A 15,357-nucleotide genomic window follows, 5' to 3' on the forward strand; every position below is an offset into this window, starting at 1 on the left:
CATCCGCATTTATTCACGGACATACAGTTGTATCCGGAAAACCAAGAAATCCATGTACATACTTTGTTTCTGATAATGTCAAGCCTTTCCCGGGTTCATTAAAAGACGTCTGACCACCAGTGCCACCCTGCAATGCTGGCCGCCTGACCTAATGCCGCGAAACAGCATTTCGGTATATAGTAGGTTGTGGATTCTGCCTAAACTGTCAAAACGTTGATCCCAGCATGCACTCCGCTCTAGGGTGTCAGTGGTGGTCGACCTTTTTCTTCTTACATTCTGTACATCATCGGTTAGTGAAAAGAACCACTTGACCCCTGGGTGACGATATCGGCGTATTCGCCAAAACCAACCACAGTCCAGGCCCAGCGCATGGCAAACTCAGGAATGAAAGCAAGAGGATGATATGCAAATATAAGTGTATTCTCTCTCATCCGTTGATGACTTGATCCACCACATGATGTCTCGTATCATAATCACACACAACAACGCTCTCCTTAGTCCTGTTTGTCTCCAAACTTTCTGCGAATCATGTTGTACGCCATCGAGCTCGCCCCAAGGAAATCCCACATGCTGATGGGAAGGCAATTTTGAACATATGCTACATGAAGAAACGCAACCAAACGAAGTTTAAGAGTCATTGCTTTTGTAGCAAGGCAAAGAGAAAAAGAGAAAAAAAAAAGCTGATGATAACCTACAATGCCGTTTAACACCCTAGAAATTTTGACCCTTGAATGAGCAGAAACATCGAATTTATAGAATAAACAAAACGGTCTGTGGGCTTCGTTATACAGTCATTCTTGCCCACAGACTGCTCCCAAAACTTTTGAGCAGTACTAATCTCAACCGTGCGCGGACAATGCGCTCCGAGGTGTTTTGATAGTGAAATGAAAACAAAATAGAGACTCAGTGTCCCGGGGTCGTTCAGTAAGCGACACCACTAGTACCTCGTCCAACAGTCTTAAAGCCGTAGCTCATGTACTGCCCGTCATCACCAAGGGTGTCGAAGCGGCTGATGCCAGAGTTGGATTTCTCGAGTCCGGTACTGTAGCCGCTGAAGTAGTAGCCAATAACAACGACAAGGTAACTCAAAAGCAAGATACTGCCCTTGAAGTAGTTACTCTTCCCCTCGCCGTACATGTAGCTCAAAAGGAAGACACACAGGATGACAGTGACCATATCCCATTGTGGGAAGAGGAGGCTAAAAGTATAGCGTGCCATATCTGCGACCGGTACATCCGGAGGATAGATGGCGGAGAATAGCACGAGTGCCGGGATTTGTAACAGGCAGACTTGCAGGGCATAGGCTGAACCAATTTCCATGGAGAGCGCAATGTTACCATTCATAGCAAAGGAGATGGCGTTCTGAACACAGATAAAAGTTAGCATCAGCCCTTTCCTTGGAGAGGAGGAAAAAAAAAAAAAAAAAGGAGGAGGAATAGCGCGGGCGTATTAAAGCTTACCAAGAACTCAGTGGTGTTGGGAACAAGGGCGAACAGCGTAATGCCGAGAAACTTCTCGTCGATTTCAAAGCTTTCAAGAACCACATCCACAGTGTCCACCAGGATCTCGGCAATGACAGCGTAGAGAACGGTAGCTCCCATGAGAATGATAGAACTCTTGAGCCGGCTCCAATTGGGTGCATCGTGACCACCTCCTGAGTGTGCAGCAGTAGTAGACTCGCCGCCAGCCTCATCGGCATCCGGGAAAGTTGCGGTACGGATCAAGCCACGGCGGCTTCCCGGGGCCGACTGTTGTTGACCTGTGCTCGAAGAGCCTCCGAGGTGCGAGGCACGTCTTTGGCTGGAATAGTTTCTGGCTGCCACGGTGGCGGCAGTAGCTGCAATTTCAGCGACCTGGTGCACGAGATTGTTATTCTCAGCATCAGAGAAGCCGGGTATGTTAAGAATGGTGGATGAATGTTGACTGTCGGTGGCACCGTATCCAGTCGATTTGGGAGGGACCATATGGGGAGTGCCGTTAGCCTTGGCCCCTCCCGAGACAGACGAACCTGGCCGTTGCGGCTCGTCCGAGGGACCCTGGTGACCGACTTGGCGGAGGGATTGGCCGAGAATGCGCTTGTAGAGATGCGAATCACGAACATCAGCACCCGTGGTGTCACCGAGTGAGGTATGTACCGCAGAAGGTCGGGCACTGTTACGGGCTGTATTCTCCTCATGCTTCTTCTCATCCGCCTCGGTATTCCAAATAACGGCGGCATGGGTGCGAAGCGTGAACCAAAGACCAATGATATATGATAAGAACAGCATGCCAGCAGCAATGTAGCAGTAGGGACGGACTGCCTCCAGGTAAAATCGATCATTCATAGCAGGGGTCTGAGAGAAGTAACAGCGACGGCAATCTCTCACTGAGCCTCTGGGATGATCAAAGTAAAGACAGTCCTGGCAGGTAAGCTCGTGGGTTCCGTAAATCTGGTAGAACAAAGTCGGACCAAAGGCGCCAATAACGGCGAATAGCAGCATGGTCGATGTTACGCCGGCTGACTTGGCGTTGAAGCGTTGTGTCTTGCGCTTGATGGCGCCGCAGCACATTGAGATACCCGGAAGGAAAAGAATACCGGCGAAGATACTGCCCATAATGCTTCCTTCGACCAGTTGTGCTTTACCTTGCTGCAGAGCAACGCAGTAGAGGAAGACCTCCACAATGGTAGAGAAGAATGCATTGATGGCAGCACCGAAACCCATCGACGACTGTGCGGAGATGGAAGCAACAGCTTGACCAATGAAGTAGGCAAGAGGGATGATGGACAAGAGGCCAGTGACGAACAAAAAGGCAGGCGAGGTAAAGAAGTTGTGGATCTCCAAAACCCCTTCGAGGACAATCCAGTCAAAGATGACAAATATGACGATAGCCATCATGTTGACCAGGAATATGTTGGTTCCGTCGATGGTATACTTCCAGTACTTTATACCGACAGCACGATACGTGCAAATGAGGATGGAAGAATGCGGCGTGGTGGAGGCCCGGGCGGTCGAGATGTCGGATTCGAACCACAGAGCCAGCGGATGGCGTCGAAGATGGTCGATGAGAAGCATGGTAACCTTGCCCATGGGGATCCAGAAGACCAAAAACCAACAGATTGCGGACACAATGAAGAGCGAGGGCATGATCATGGTGTAGAAGAAAAGGAAGTAGATGACTCGCCCGACATTCCATTGGCCACGGCCGAACAGTCTTCTTTTCATACGAGGAAGGTCGGAATCGGAACCGTGGCCACGACCGCGGCCGAGCAGGCTCTCCGTCTCGTCGGGTTCCGAGTCCAGACTCCGGCGAGAGTGGCCAATAATCGATCGGTCTCGCTCAGGGCCAAAGAATAGGCGGCCATCCTCGAGGTCACCGCTCTGCCACTGCTCGTACTCGCTGATGCTTCTGCCTTCGTCCTGATCCTCGTCCAGATAGCCATCCTGCTGCTCCAAGCGGATGAACTTGCCGAATGGATAGAACAGGTAACCAGCAAGTCCCCAGAGGACTCGTCCGTACTCTCGACCACTAGGAGCAGCAGCAAAGACGAAGCAGACAATGGCACCCGTGTAAGCAATGAGAGACATCCACCAGCCAAAGGCCAAGGTCCACATGATGTTGAAGAACAGCAGCCATCGACTGACATGTCCTCCAGGGGACGAGTGGATATCTCCCTCGGCCGTCTTTTGGACCGATCGGTGCTTTTTGTACAGGGCCGGTTTCCATAGCCTGATGCCAAAAGGATGTGTTTCGTTGATTGCCTGCTGACGGTCCTTCAGCGTGAAGCTTTCGGCATCACTGATGTCGCCATCATCATCCTCAACCGGGGTCTCACCCTCGGCACTGTCTTCTTCGGCTGGAGGAGGCAAGTTGAGGTCCCCTTCCTGGCCTGGGGTGTCGACTTCTTCAATGACGTCCGGAGTATCCCGATCCCGGCTATCGTTTGCTCCGTCCTCATCTAAAATCGAGTGTACTCGGGATAAGGGAGCAGGAAGTAGGTTTCGCCTGCGGGCTGTAGAGCCACTGTAGCTCTTCTGGCGCTCAGCAGCATCAGCCTCGACTTCGGTTATGTCGTCATCGACGGAGAAGACCTCGCCGCGGTGGGGGGCTTGGGCATTGGACGAAGTGCGTCGCGCCATTGGGGGCTTGCGAGGTCGTGGTCGTCCGCGATCGGGACCTACCATGGGCGAACGTGGGATACCGGTCTGGGAAGCGCGGGAAACGGTACGTTCACGTTCGGAGGCAGTGATAGAAGGCGCACCCTCCGCATTGGCCATGTTGGCGGCACCTACACATGTGCATGGTATGGTCAGCGAGGGTACGATACAAGCCAAGGAGGTCCAAGAATACACAAGCATGCCAAGGTGGGCAGCGGGAGAAGATGGCAGAAGAAGTACCCACCAGCAGGGCCCATAGGGTCTGGCAACCTCCGCACAATGTCGGTGGAGTGATAGCTGGTATCCGGAGGGTTCATGCCGGCATCATCATGTCGGGTTTCGGTGGTGTTGATGAGATCCAGGCGCGAATTTCGGCGCGTGTTGGTGGGGGACGGATCGGGACGGTCTTCGTCGCCCGCCTGGGAGGGAGGACCCATAGTGAGGGGTTGCGTGTGGATAGCAATGCCGGTGGACGGTGATCAACAGCAATGGTGCTTTCTCTATTTTTTTTTGTTATTTTTTTCCGGGAGGGGTTTTTGTTCTCTGGTGCTAGGCAGTGTACCAGGGTCAAGCGATGCACGTAGGGTTGTGGTGTTGAGGATGCTGATTCCGTCCGTCCTTTGAAGGATCCGACCTTGAAGTGTTCAGCGGCAGCCGAAGGTAGAGATAGATAGGTGTTTGGCGAGTATCTGTCGCAGCGCAGGAGTTGGCGACAACTATGTAAGCTAGGAAAAGGATGTTGAGTCTGGATCAGTGTGACTCGTTGAGCAGTGAGGCGAGATGGGTAGATGGTACGGCACGACAGTTGCACCAAGCAATGGAGAAGGAAGAGCTCATGATCGGATTTCCTCCAGACTCGAACTGGCGGCCGCGACGGTGGACGGGATGAGGTTCGTTAGGTAGGTACTTATAAGAAAGACGAAAAGGCCGGATGATCAGATATGATGAGGTGCCAAACTAAATGCGACAACTCTTAGTGGGCGTGGCCTGATGACCCGAGTAGGTTGCAACTGTTGCGAAGGGCCGACCGAAGCTTGGTGGTGGTGGTGGACTGGATGGAGGTTTGTTCCAGCGCTTGTCAGTGTGAAGCAGGAAAAGATCGACCTTCTGGCCTCCCCCCTGCCCGTACTGTGCAGCGTCTTCCTTGTAGGCAGCTGCTATGGCTAGCTGTACCCCTACCCTGAAAAACGATGATGAAGACAGGACTGTAAACAACACTTGACAAAACACTGGCGTGTTGGGCTGGGCGCAAAGACAGAAGGACGCTAGAGACTCTTCTGTACGGTATTGGGCTGAAAGGCCATGCCAACTGGGGACAAGAGGAGTCTTGGGTCAGGCTTGAAGAGTCGCGAAGACTACCTCTAGAAAAGAAGGATGCTGAAGACAATGGTACTTCTAGGAAAGAGTCGGATGACCGAGTCAACGCTTGCTTTTCCAGAGATGGAAATTTGGGGAAGAGTTTGGATACCAAGCATTAACACCGAGACGGGAGTGGTGAACCAGCAGGCATGACGCCTGAATTGACATTGCCTTACGGAAGGTGCCGTTGCTACTGTAGCTGTCGCTGCAACTGAACTGCACAAAGCGGGCACTCTTCTTGAGCTCGAGCACGGACGTTGCACCAGATAACGGCCTTCCTCTTTCCATGATCCCATCATTGGTTTTTTTTTTTTTTTTTTTTTTTTTTTTTTTTTTTTTTCTCAGGTTTTATCAACCTCAAGGACCCCAAACACCGAGTTGTACAATAGTACTAGTCCTTGCCACTTTTCTCTATTATAAGCACGTAACCATCTCTAGCGACACTCTGCTGCAGCACAGTATCAGTCACGCTGAATGACTTGGATCCAAGTCGCCATCATGATGCCTCGATCCTTGGCAAGTATTGGCGCATCTGGAACCAAGACGGGAACGGCGCGAGGGAGGATTTGATGTGACCGCCGCGTGCACCGGTTGGCCAGCACGGTTCGCTGCCATCATGATGTGGAGGGTGAGAGAAGGCAAATGGTCTCTCCCGGTCGACGCCGGTCTCAGGTCATCATGGACCGTGATGGATGACTGATCCTAGGTTCACCACCAGGGTGGCCGGGCTTCGGTGCCCTGCTTGGCTTGCCGGGTTGACAACCCCCACTCCATCAGCTGAGCTGATATCGCAGGGCTGCCTCACTTCTCATCAGAGGTATATATTGAGTATCACCATGTTGAACCGCGGCGGGTAAGAGGAAAGCACGGTGTAGCATGACTGCGACGGGTATAAAAACGGGTATACGTACGCACTTCAGGACGGTATGCGTAAAAAAATGATTGGTCATTCTCATGGTGGAATAGAGTTTCCTATGCCAAGCGACCGTCCTCTCTCTCATTCACCGAGACTCAACCTTGACTTCGAACCACAAAAATGGTGATCAGTGTTATTTCGGCTTGGAGAAGGCAAAAACTATCTCAGTCACACTGGAGGGGCAAGTTAAGGATCGCTCATATAAGAAGCCACCTGATACCTTAGCTCCCTAGGTAGCCGCCTGAAGAAGGGGTATGTAGCTGAACGACGGGCAGGCTCATGGAAATGAAACATGTGCAGTGTGACATGTGCAGTGCGCCCTCCCTTCAGTCCCATCTATACAGGCTGACGGGCAGTTGGAAAGCTTGAGTAGGAGAAATGAGAATGGGAACAGTAGAAGACAAAAGTAAAACTTGAAAGACGCAGTGCAGAGCGAGTCCTCTCTTATGCTGGATGACGAGCATCTGCAGGGAAAGGTGAGTATGCGTGCTGGTAGCAATCGTGACGGGACCGCGCCGGAGCATGACGAGGACTTTTTTGGAGTTTGGCGAGATTGGATACCACAACCCAGCACTGCACTGCAGCATGTGGAGTCGACGACGCAGCTGGAAGTGACATCATTTCAAAGGGCATCCATCTTCACCTTCAAAGCTCCCCTGCAAGTCTGGAGCCACGAGGTCACGTGTAACCCATCAAAGCACGAGCCTCTGCCGTTTATCGGTACGTACCTTATCCTGACATGGCGCTCTGATACCTAGTCTAGAGGCGGGAGCTGAGTCTTGGCATTGGGAGCCGGCCGGGTGTGTTGCGTTGACCTGAAGCTGCCTGTCTTCAGAAGGTCACCGAACGCCATCACCACCTCCACCCGGCCATTTCACCACCAGTAAACATCACCACCGCAACCCGCCACCACGATCGAGTGTCTGCGCATCGCAACACACAACTAATCTCGACGAGCAAGCGACGACCGAATACCGACCACGCACCCAAGGGCAAACCTATCCCACCTTACACAAAACAAACAATCACTAATCCCCCCCCGCGAGAGCTCCGTCTCTCCCCCACACGCCGTCACCATGGCGCTCGACAACTATTATCACAACAAGATCGAGGCCATGAAGCTCGAGATCCTCAAGGGCCAAGCCGTCCTCCGCCGTCTCGAAGCGCAACGAAATGACTACAACTCGCGTGTGCGCCTGCTCAGGGAAGAGCTCGGTCTGCTACAACAGCCCGGGTCCTATGTGGGTGAGGTCGTCAAGGTTATGAGCACAAAGAAGGTCCTCGTCAAGGTACACCCTGAGGGCAAATATGGTATGCGCACTCCGCCTCCTTCTGGAGTGTCCTGTTTTACGGATGGGTAAACAGATGGAAGTAACTGACCTATTGCCCCGCCGCCTACCAGTTGTCGATGTATCCGACAATGTCGACATCACCAAGCTCACCGTCGGCAAGCGCGTCACCCTTCTCTCAGACTCGTACAAGCTCGAAAAGATGCTTCCCTCCTCAGTAGACCCGCTCGTGTCCCTCATGATGGTCGAAAAGGTGCCCGACAGTACTTACGATATGATTGGTGGTTTGGACCAGCAAATCAAGGAGATCAAGGAGGTGATCGAGCTCGGCCTCAAGCACCCCGAGCTGTTCGAGTCGCTAGGTATCGCCCAACCAAAGGGTGTCCTGCTCTACGGCCCTCCCGGTACCGGCAAGACCCTGCTCGCCCGTGCCGTTGCCCACCACACCGACTGCAAGTTCATCCGTGTCTCGGGTTCCGAGCTCGTGCAAAAGTACATCGGCGAGGGTTCCCGCATGGTACGCGAGCTGTTCGTCATGGCGCGCGAGCACGCGCCCTCCATCATCTTTATGGACGAGATCGACTCCATCGGCTCTTCGCGTGTCGAGGGTTCGTCTGGCGGCGACTCCGAAGTCCAGCGCACCATGCTCGAGCTCCTCAACCAGCTTGACGGTTTCGAGCCCACCAAGAACATCAAGGTTATCATGGCCACCAACCGTCTCGACATTCTCGACCCCGCCCTCTTGCGCCCTGGCCGCATCGACCGCAAGATCGAGTTCCCTCCGCCGAGCGTCGAGGCCCGTGCCGACATTCTGCGCATTCACAGCCGCAAGATGAACCTGACGCGCGGCATCAACCTGACCAAGATCGCCGAGAAGATGAACGGGTGCTCGGGCGCCGAACTCAAGGGTGTCTGTACCGAGGCCGGCATGTACGCCCTCCGCGAGAGGCGCGTGCATGTCACACAGGAGGACTTTGAACTGGCCACGGCCAAGATTCTGAATAAGCATGATGATAAGGAGGTGTCGTTGGCCAAATTGTGGCGTTAAGTCTGCCCGGGGAGGGGAAAAGTGAAGGAAGAGTGGTGGTTTCATGCGTGCAACGATATGATACAGAATACAATAGTACTTTTATGGGAAAAGTAACTGACTCAGCTTTTTTTTACTTTCCTTGGTGCATCACTCTCAAGACTGCCTTTGTCGTCTGCATAGGCTGTCTGAAAGTGTATCGTTTTGTACATTCCAAGATTGAAAGCGGTCCTTGGCAACAACGGAGTATACCTACTCTCTCCTCTAGCGGAATCAACAGAATGGAGATGCAAACATTACCGTTGACTTTCAGACGTATCCTGGGCCCTGTTGCCGCCTTGACTCTGCACTAGGTCATTACCGGATTTCAGAACAACGGTCACACGAAGACGAATATCATGCCGAAACTGAGAGTAAATTGTGCATTGGAATGGCGTCGGTCTCTCGAATGTCAAATGGTTATTTGTAAGCTGCGTGGCCATCCGTGAGGAAGTGGCGAACCCTCATAGTATCTTGAACTACAGTTTCTGTCTTTCAGGGACAACTACAACCTGTAAAGCCGCGCCGGCACGAAAGACAAATACCGAGACGAAAGGATATTGTGCTCCAAGCTACTAACACAAAGTCCCAGCCAAACTCTCACGAAACCGCGCCATGCAAGAACTAACTTACAAACCACAGACCAAAACGAGACGCCTATTCACATGCAAGTTTTCAAGTACTCCAAACACCAGCAGCAGTAATACTTTGAGCGAAGTTCAGGTGATGGCAAATGGTTCATGGTAATGGTAACAATGGAAAACGACAGGAAAAGTGCAGAGAAGGGGGTACTGGGAAACTTGAGGTATACGTAGACAAACGTACGACAACGACAACAACAACAACAACACACACCCAAAAAAAAAAAAAAAAAAAAAAAAAAAGGCAACAACAACGTAACAAGATGATGACACGCTCTCCCACCAACCGGCCAGCCAACCCAAAAATATGCTAGTAGTAGTAATAGTGGTAGTAGTAGTAGTAGTAGCAGTAAAGGAAGACTTTGATCATCATGCCATCTTCATCTCTTCGTCCCTTACTTCCTCGGTTCATCCGTCCATCAGTCCTTTCTCTCTCTCACTCTCCTTCTGTCGCTGTGTGGTCCACCGCCGTGTTGTAAATGGAGACAACAACGGATCAAGAACCATATAATGTATCTATCCCATCCCTTCCATCCCGTTCCATATCCATTCCATTTCCCTTTCCGTGCCAAAATGCTCTTTTCTTTTCGATCTGTCTATTCGCCTGCACCGAAGCCCCTTTAAAGAGATAGGCCCGATGCGCAACTGACCTGACCAGCTTCTGTACAATCCGTTATCCTCTCAAACACCGGCCCATGATGGTCTCACAGCGCCAAGCTTCCAGTCCTAACTCTGCTACTTCCTCTCCTCCCACCAGCACCACCAGCGCTGGTATGATGAGAGCGCTCCTCCAGCCGCCAGATCCACTCAATGACTGTCTCGTAGCAGAGAACAAACTGCCTTAAACTCTGAACCATGCTCAGTCGCTGACCGCGGAAGTCCTCAACGGTCTTGGCGATGAGGTCGAGGCCGTCGTCGTCGAGCCAGGTGGTGTCGATTCCTTGGTCGTCCTTCGGTTCGGTCGGTGCGGGTGGGACGCCGAAGTCGAATCCCTTGCTCTCATCCAGGTTCTTCATCCCTCCTGAACCACCGGGCCCATGATCAAATCGAAGACCCTTCTGTCCACCCATGGAGATGTCGCCGTCCTGGTCGCGATTATTCTCGGTTGCCTGTCGCTTAAAAGGTTTGACTCCGTCCATGACCCCATCGACCTCTCCGTCAGTCTCCGAGATCCGTCGCCCGCCGAAGCGGTCATCGATCCGCCGATCCGCCTTCTGCGTTTTGCGCATCCGTTGACGCTTGAGCATGTCGATCACGCTGTCAACCGTGCAGAAGGCACCTGTCCGGCCACAGCCTGCAGAGCAGTGCACCAGCATGGGGCGCGCGTGGTCGTTCGGTTCGGGTGCGTCGCCCGGGTCGAGGGGTAGTGAGTCGCCGCGCTTAAGACGGTTGGTAAAGTTCTTAACATCGACTTGTATCTCGTCGGAGGGGGCAGCGCCAGAGCTTTCGAGGGCGGGTGCCGCTCGTTGCATGATGTTGGCGAGCTCGACCAGGGCGAGGAGGTGGCTCGGTTGAGCCGGCGCTCCAAAGTCTGGCCAAGAGGGGTAGTGGAGTTGGGTGATCTCGCGCATCGGGAGGAAGGGGTAAGCGGAATGGCTCAGGGCAAACTTGCGAATAATGACATATGGTGTCTCTGCCAAAGCCGTAGCGGGCTGTTGCGTGCCGTCGAGGTTTGGCTGCACCGTTGTGGTGTTGGCACGACGGCGGCCACCGTCCGCCCCCCCAGCTTGGGTTGGATTCCAAGGGAAAGCTCCTTGCGTAGCATCCCCGGAAGGCGCGTTTGTTGTCGCAGAGGCGGATTCTAACGTTGTTGGTACGCCACCTTGAGAGCCTTGTCTGTGCTTGTCAATATCCAAAGACACCTTCTTTTCTGACAGTACTCGGAGCTTGATGGGACCAAAGTCTTTGCCTTTCCAGTAGGGATGGCACTTAAGTTGCCCTCCCTCGGATTCGGCCGTCAACATGACGATAACACGGACGTCCTGATCCCAAATGACAGACCAGAAATCCTGTAAAGACCATCAGTCAGCCGAAGGTGCACTCCTACTAGACTCTTCCTTGTCAGGTGGCGACATACCTCAAAAGTGGCCGGTAGCGGGCCCTGGCTAGCGATGTATCGCTTTTTGCTACGGCTTGCTTGAATGTGGCTGGCATTGACATAATCGCATTCGCCCTCTTGGCGGCCCTGAAGCCTTACCCGCGCGTGCTCGAACGGTAGAATATCCTTATACCTGTTCTTTCCACCCTTTTCAATTCCGGACAGCTGCACCTTTCCGTGGTGTTTAGGGCCCCCGTTGGCACCAGGAGTGAAAACGGAGTAAGCGTCCTTCATCCGAGACTGTTCCGTCAACTCAATGCTCAGAAACTTCTCTGACACCTTCTTTCCATGGTCACCACTGTCGGCTGCTTCCTTTAGCCACTTTGGTAGAGTCTCCTTGTTGAGCTCTTGAGGAAGACCAATGTCCATTTGCCCAACTCCGTCGACCAAGTCTTGGTTTTGTCGGATGTTGTTAAAGAAGGGGTTAGGGCCCTTCCCTGTAGTGGGCAACATCACACCGCCAATGACAGGCGGAATGTTGGCTCCTCCAAGACCAGCTCCGGCACCCTGCCCTAGAGACAGGGCTGGCGTTGTGGTAGCGGACGACCCACGGTCAATCAGGTTTGGGTATGTTTCGGCGAAGGCCCTGAATCCTCCACGCAGTATGTTTGCTGAACCAGAGAAGCCCTCATTCGTGAACTTCTTGATCATGTTGATTGCGCCCATGGCATCGCGCTTGTCAGACGACGAAGCATCATAGACGACCAGGTACTTTGCGTTACGCCAGTTGGAGAACCTGTCCTGATCCTGGTTTGCCGAGAACGTTTGCTGGAGTTTCTGCAAGTTGAATGTTGCTCGCTTCAACAGTGTCGTGGGAATGCACAGGTTCAAAGCACCCTTTACCCTAGATACGGCATACTGGGGCGAGACGCGGATATCAAGCAACAAGAGGTCTGAATCGTCCCCCTGGTCCATAAGGTCCTTCAGCCGTGCCGGGTCTATCATAGCCGGCCCATCGTTGTTCACTGCTGCCTTGGGGTTGGGAGGGACAGTATCCGCTCTTCGTTGCTGCATTGGTGGCTCGGCCTTTGTTGATGACATTGACAAACGCGGGTGGCGGTCATCGACTCGGGAGATGGAATGAGCCGACTTACCCCATTCTACGGGGGTTCCGAAAGGGGGATCGATCTGCGCTGGTGATTCGTGCCTGCCCATGTTGAAGAAGGAAGGGGCATTGAGGGAGGCTTGGGAGCTCCGCTTCGAGTCCCCGGAGATATAGGCGGAGTCATGTATACTATCATTGTCACCTGGTTGCTTGAGGTTTTGAATGTCCTTGTTCAACTTGAGGTTGGGGAGCGGGCCATGCAAGCCCAAACCAGACAGCCTGGGGAAGTGGCCGCTCGTGGGCTCGGCACCGAGGCTCAGATTATGTCGCTTGGGCGGCTCTGGCCTCTTGAAGCCAAAAGGTGTTGTGGGACCGGGCGTACGCGGGCCCATGGTGATATTGAAGTGCGACCCCGACAAGCTGAAGGACGACCTCCCGAGGTTGGCATCGATTTGCCTCCTGAAGGCCTCGAAGTCGGGGTTGGCATCTAGGGGCAATGGCTTCGGCATTGCTGCGGCGAATGATTTTACCGAGGAAGACGGCGAGCTCCAGTTCTCGCTGGGCAATACGGCCGATTCCAGCGGGTCGACGGCATGATCGACCGAGAGGCCAAAGTAATTAGGACTCGGGATACGAGCATCTTGCTGTTGGGCGGGTTGTTGATGGGCGGACGTATCAGGAGAGAGCCGGGGAGGGTATGGCTGGCCGACCGAGTAGATGCGCGGCGAGGCTAGCGGCGTGCCGGTAGGCTTATGGGTGAAGTAGGACTGGGAATTCGATCGCGAATGGGCCCCTGGTGTTTTCATGGTGAGGTATGTGGCGGTGGTGGTTGTGGTAGAGTGGGTGTTGGTTCCTTGATTTGGCGACATGGCTATGTTGGCGACGAAGATTCGCGGTCTCGTCCTACGTTCCGCCACAAATAATTCTTCCCTCGATCGTTTCATAAGGCTCCCATCTTCTGTCGCCGAGACCGACGGTGTAAAGTCAGGATAAGGGGGTAGGTATTTATACCTAGTGGCTTGTTGTGGTCAAGTTCCCTGCAGTCGTTATTGTCCCAGCAGGGTACGTGGGAGAAGGAGAAGCGACGCAAGTGGCTCGATATATGTCGCAGAGACAGAGTCGCGTCGGGCCAGCCCTGGAGCGCAAGTCGACAGGAAAGGCTGTAGGTTTCGATGCGAGGTTATGGAGCGAGAGCGGACAAGGAGGGACCTTACGTAGGCACAGGGGAGGAGACCGTGGAGGAGACTCGTGGAGAGGAGCTGGTCGGTCGTGTACAATTGAAAGCGGCCGTGTTTCGTCGTCAAGGTGGACTCTGCGCGGAAAGACGATGTACCGGTGGAGGGGCGTGAAATTGACAGGAACCTGGAAGCGACTACCCTGTCTCAACAGTGGGGAAGCTGGGAAGGTCGACTTGTTATCGCAGCAGCAGGAAGCGTGAGACACAAGAGCAGCATGTAGTATAGGCAGTCTGCAGTGTCTAGTACATGCGTGTGTAGTACTGTAGACGGTGTGGATGACTCCTTTTGGAGGGTCGAGATTGTGGTTTCGGAGGGCAGCCGAGTATCTTACTGTGTACAAGTAGTACTGTGTTAAAACAAAGTTGAAGAGGTTACGAAGGGGGGAAAGAGAAGAGACGAAGGGACCACTCACTTTCACAGATGAAGAGAACTTGGGGTAAAAAAAAAAAAAAAAAAAAAAAAAAAAAAAAAAAAAAAAAGACGGACCTGACAGGAAGGGGACTGAGGGAGTTTGGCAGAATGAGTGTGTGCGTTAGGTGTGCAGTGTGTGTGGGTGTGTGAGAACTGAAGATCGTGGTGGTGTCCCCTGGTGTGGATGTGGTGGCCTGTACGCAGTACGACGGGGAGGGGGGTACAATCATCAACAGGCTGTCAAAAACGAGCAAGAGGTACAAGGTACAAGTGCCCACCTCCGTACCTTGCCCGTCGACTAGCTGTGGAGCCTCTGACGCGCAGGTGGGGAATGTTCAGAGAGCGTCCCTGTACGGTGATGTCGTTGGCGGTTTCCGTACGGCTCAGATCTAGTATCTGGGTCTCTTCCGAGGCGCTGTGACGGCGTCCAGATCGAAGCTGAATGAGGCTAGGTTCCGTGTAGATAGCCTCGGAAAATTGTTCTGGGCAAGTCGAATGTCGGAATTGGACCGACACAATTGTCGGACTTTTGGCTTTTGTTGCCACTGATTGCAGCAGTAGTGGCAGTACACTTGTTGGGCGTGCCTTCCACTTCGTTTCTGCTCTTTCGCAATGTACAAACAATGTCGGGTACTGACTGAGTGCGCAGTAGGTAGACTCGCACGGTGAGAAGTAGTGCAGTGGACACTGGCGGCTGGCGGGGTCTGTTCCATCGGACTGATGTCGGGTCGGGGTGATCGCTGTTGGAAATCTGACATGACGATCAGGTTCGGCTTCTTGGCAACCGAGGAAACTTGCACAATTCTGTTTGGTAGGCCTTTTTCCTATCGCCTTGAAATTACGTACACAGTACACAGCAAAATCTCTACTATGTATACCTCTTTCAAGGCTTGAGCAGGTATCAGGTGAAGCAATCGCAGTTCGGCCAGTCCAGTCCGACAACAATGGAAATGGTCAAAATCAACTACGAGGGTGTGTAATTGTACACCAAACGTCGAAGCCAGGGGACTGTTGGGGTTGGGAAAAGGAAGATCAGAGAAACGTCAACTCGGGATGTAGACCGGGGCAGAAGCGCAAAGGAGAGGATGCCGGGAAACAAGGGGTCAATCAATGTCTGCACAAGTTTGATGTCAAAGTGGATGGAAGCAATGATCTGCG

At 53.1% G+C, this 15,357-nt stretch overlaps 3 protein-coding genes across 3 annotated transcripts; 1 reads left to right on the plus strand and 2 right to left on the minus strand.

Moving 5' to 3' along the window:
• Nucleotides 1-90: 90 nt before the first annotated feature.
• Nucleotides 91-5,487, minus strand: NCU05360 (calcium permease). The gene is made up of 3 exons (XM_958258.2): nucleotides 4,381-5,487; nucleotides 1,461-4,267; nucleotides 91-1,362 (listed from the first exon to the last, which is right to left on the minus strand). The coding sequence occupies exons 1-3, from the start codon at nucleotides 4,571-4,573 to the stop codon at nucleotides 922-924; spliced, it is 3,441 nt and encodes a 1,146-aa protein (XP_963351.1). The 5' UTR covers nucleotides 4,574-5,487; the 3' UTR covers nucleotides 91-921.
• Nucleotides 5,488-7,187: 1,700 nt separating this feature from the next.
• Nucleotides 7,188-9,517, plus strand: NCU05363 (26S protease regulatory subunit 8). The gene is made up of 2 exons (XM_958261.3): nucleotides 7,188-7,722; nucleotides 7,814-9,517. The coding sequence occupies exons 1-2, from the start codon at nucleotides 7,488-7,490 to the stop codon at nucleotides 8,746-8,748; spliced, it is 1,170 nt and encodes a 389-aa protein (XP_963354.1). The 5' UTR covers nucleotides 7,188-7,487; the 3' UTR covers nucleotides 8,749-9,517.
• On the minus strand, nucleotides 9,434-14,206 carry NCU05364 (tyrosine-protein phosphatase non-receptor type 6). The gene is made up of 2 exons (XM_958262.3): nucleotides 11,485-14,206; nucleotides 9,434-11,416 (listed from the first exon to the last, which is right to left on the minus strand). The coding sequence occupies exons 1-2, from the start codon at nucleotides 13,492-13,494 to the stop codon at nucleotides 10,112-10,114; spliced, it is 3,315 nt and encodes a 1,104-aa protein (XP_963355.3). The 5' UTR covers nucleotides 13,495-14,206; the 3' UTR covers nucleotides 9,434-10,111.
• Nucleotides 14,207-15,357: the final 1,151 nt, after the last annotated feature.

Source organism: Neurospora crassa, linkage group II (assembly GCF_000182925.2).
Source record: "Neurospora crassa OR74A linkage group II, whole genome shotgun sequence".
NCBI lineage: Eukaryota > Fungi > Ascomycota > Sordariomycetes > Sordariales > Sordariaceae > Neurospora > Neurospora crassa.

Coding starts and splice junctions, on each gene's coding strand:
- NCU05363 (XM_958261.3), top strand. CDS start 7,488: ATGGCGCTCGACAACTATTATCACAACAAGATCGAGGCCATGAAGCTC. Junction 7,723..7,813: donor ACACCCTGAGGGCAAATATG/GTATGCGCACTC, acceptor GCCGCCTACCAG/TTGTCGATGTATCCGACAAT.
- NCU05364 (XM_958262.3), bottom strand. CDS start 13,494: ATGAAACGATCGAGGGAAGAATTATTTGTGGCGGAACGTAGGACGAGA. Junction 11,417..11,484: donor CGCTACCGGCCACTTTTGAG/GTATGTCGCCAC, acceptor TGGTCTTTACAG/GATTTCTGGTCTGTCATTTG.
- NCU05360 (XM_958258.2), bottom strand. CDS start 4,573: ATGGGTCCTCCCTCCCAGGCGGGCGACGAAGACCGTCCCGATCCGTCC. Junction 4,268..4,380: donor AGACCCTATGGGCCCTGCTG/GTGGGTACTTCT, acceptor GCACATGTGTAG/GTGCCGCCAACATGGCCAAT. Junction 1,363..1,460: donor CCAACACCACTGAGTTCTTG/GTAAGCTTTAAT, acceptor ATCTGTGTTCAG/AACGCCATCTCCTTTGCTAT.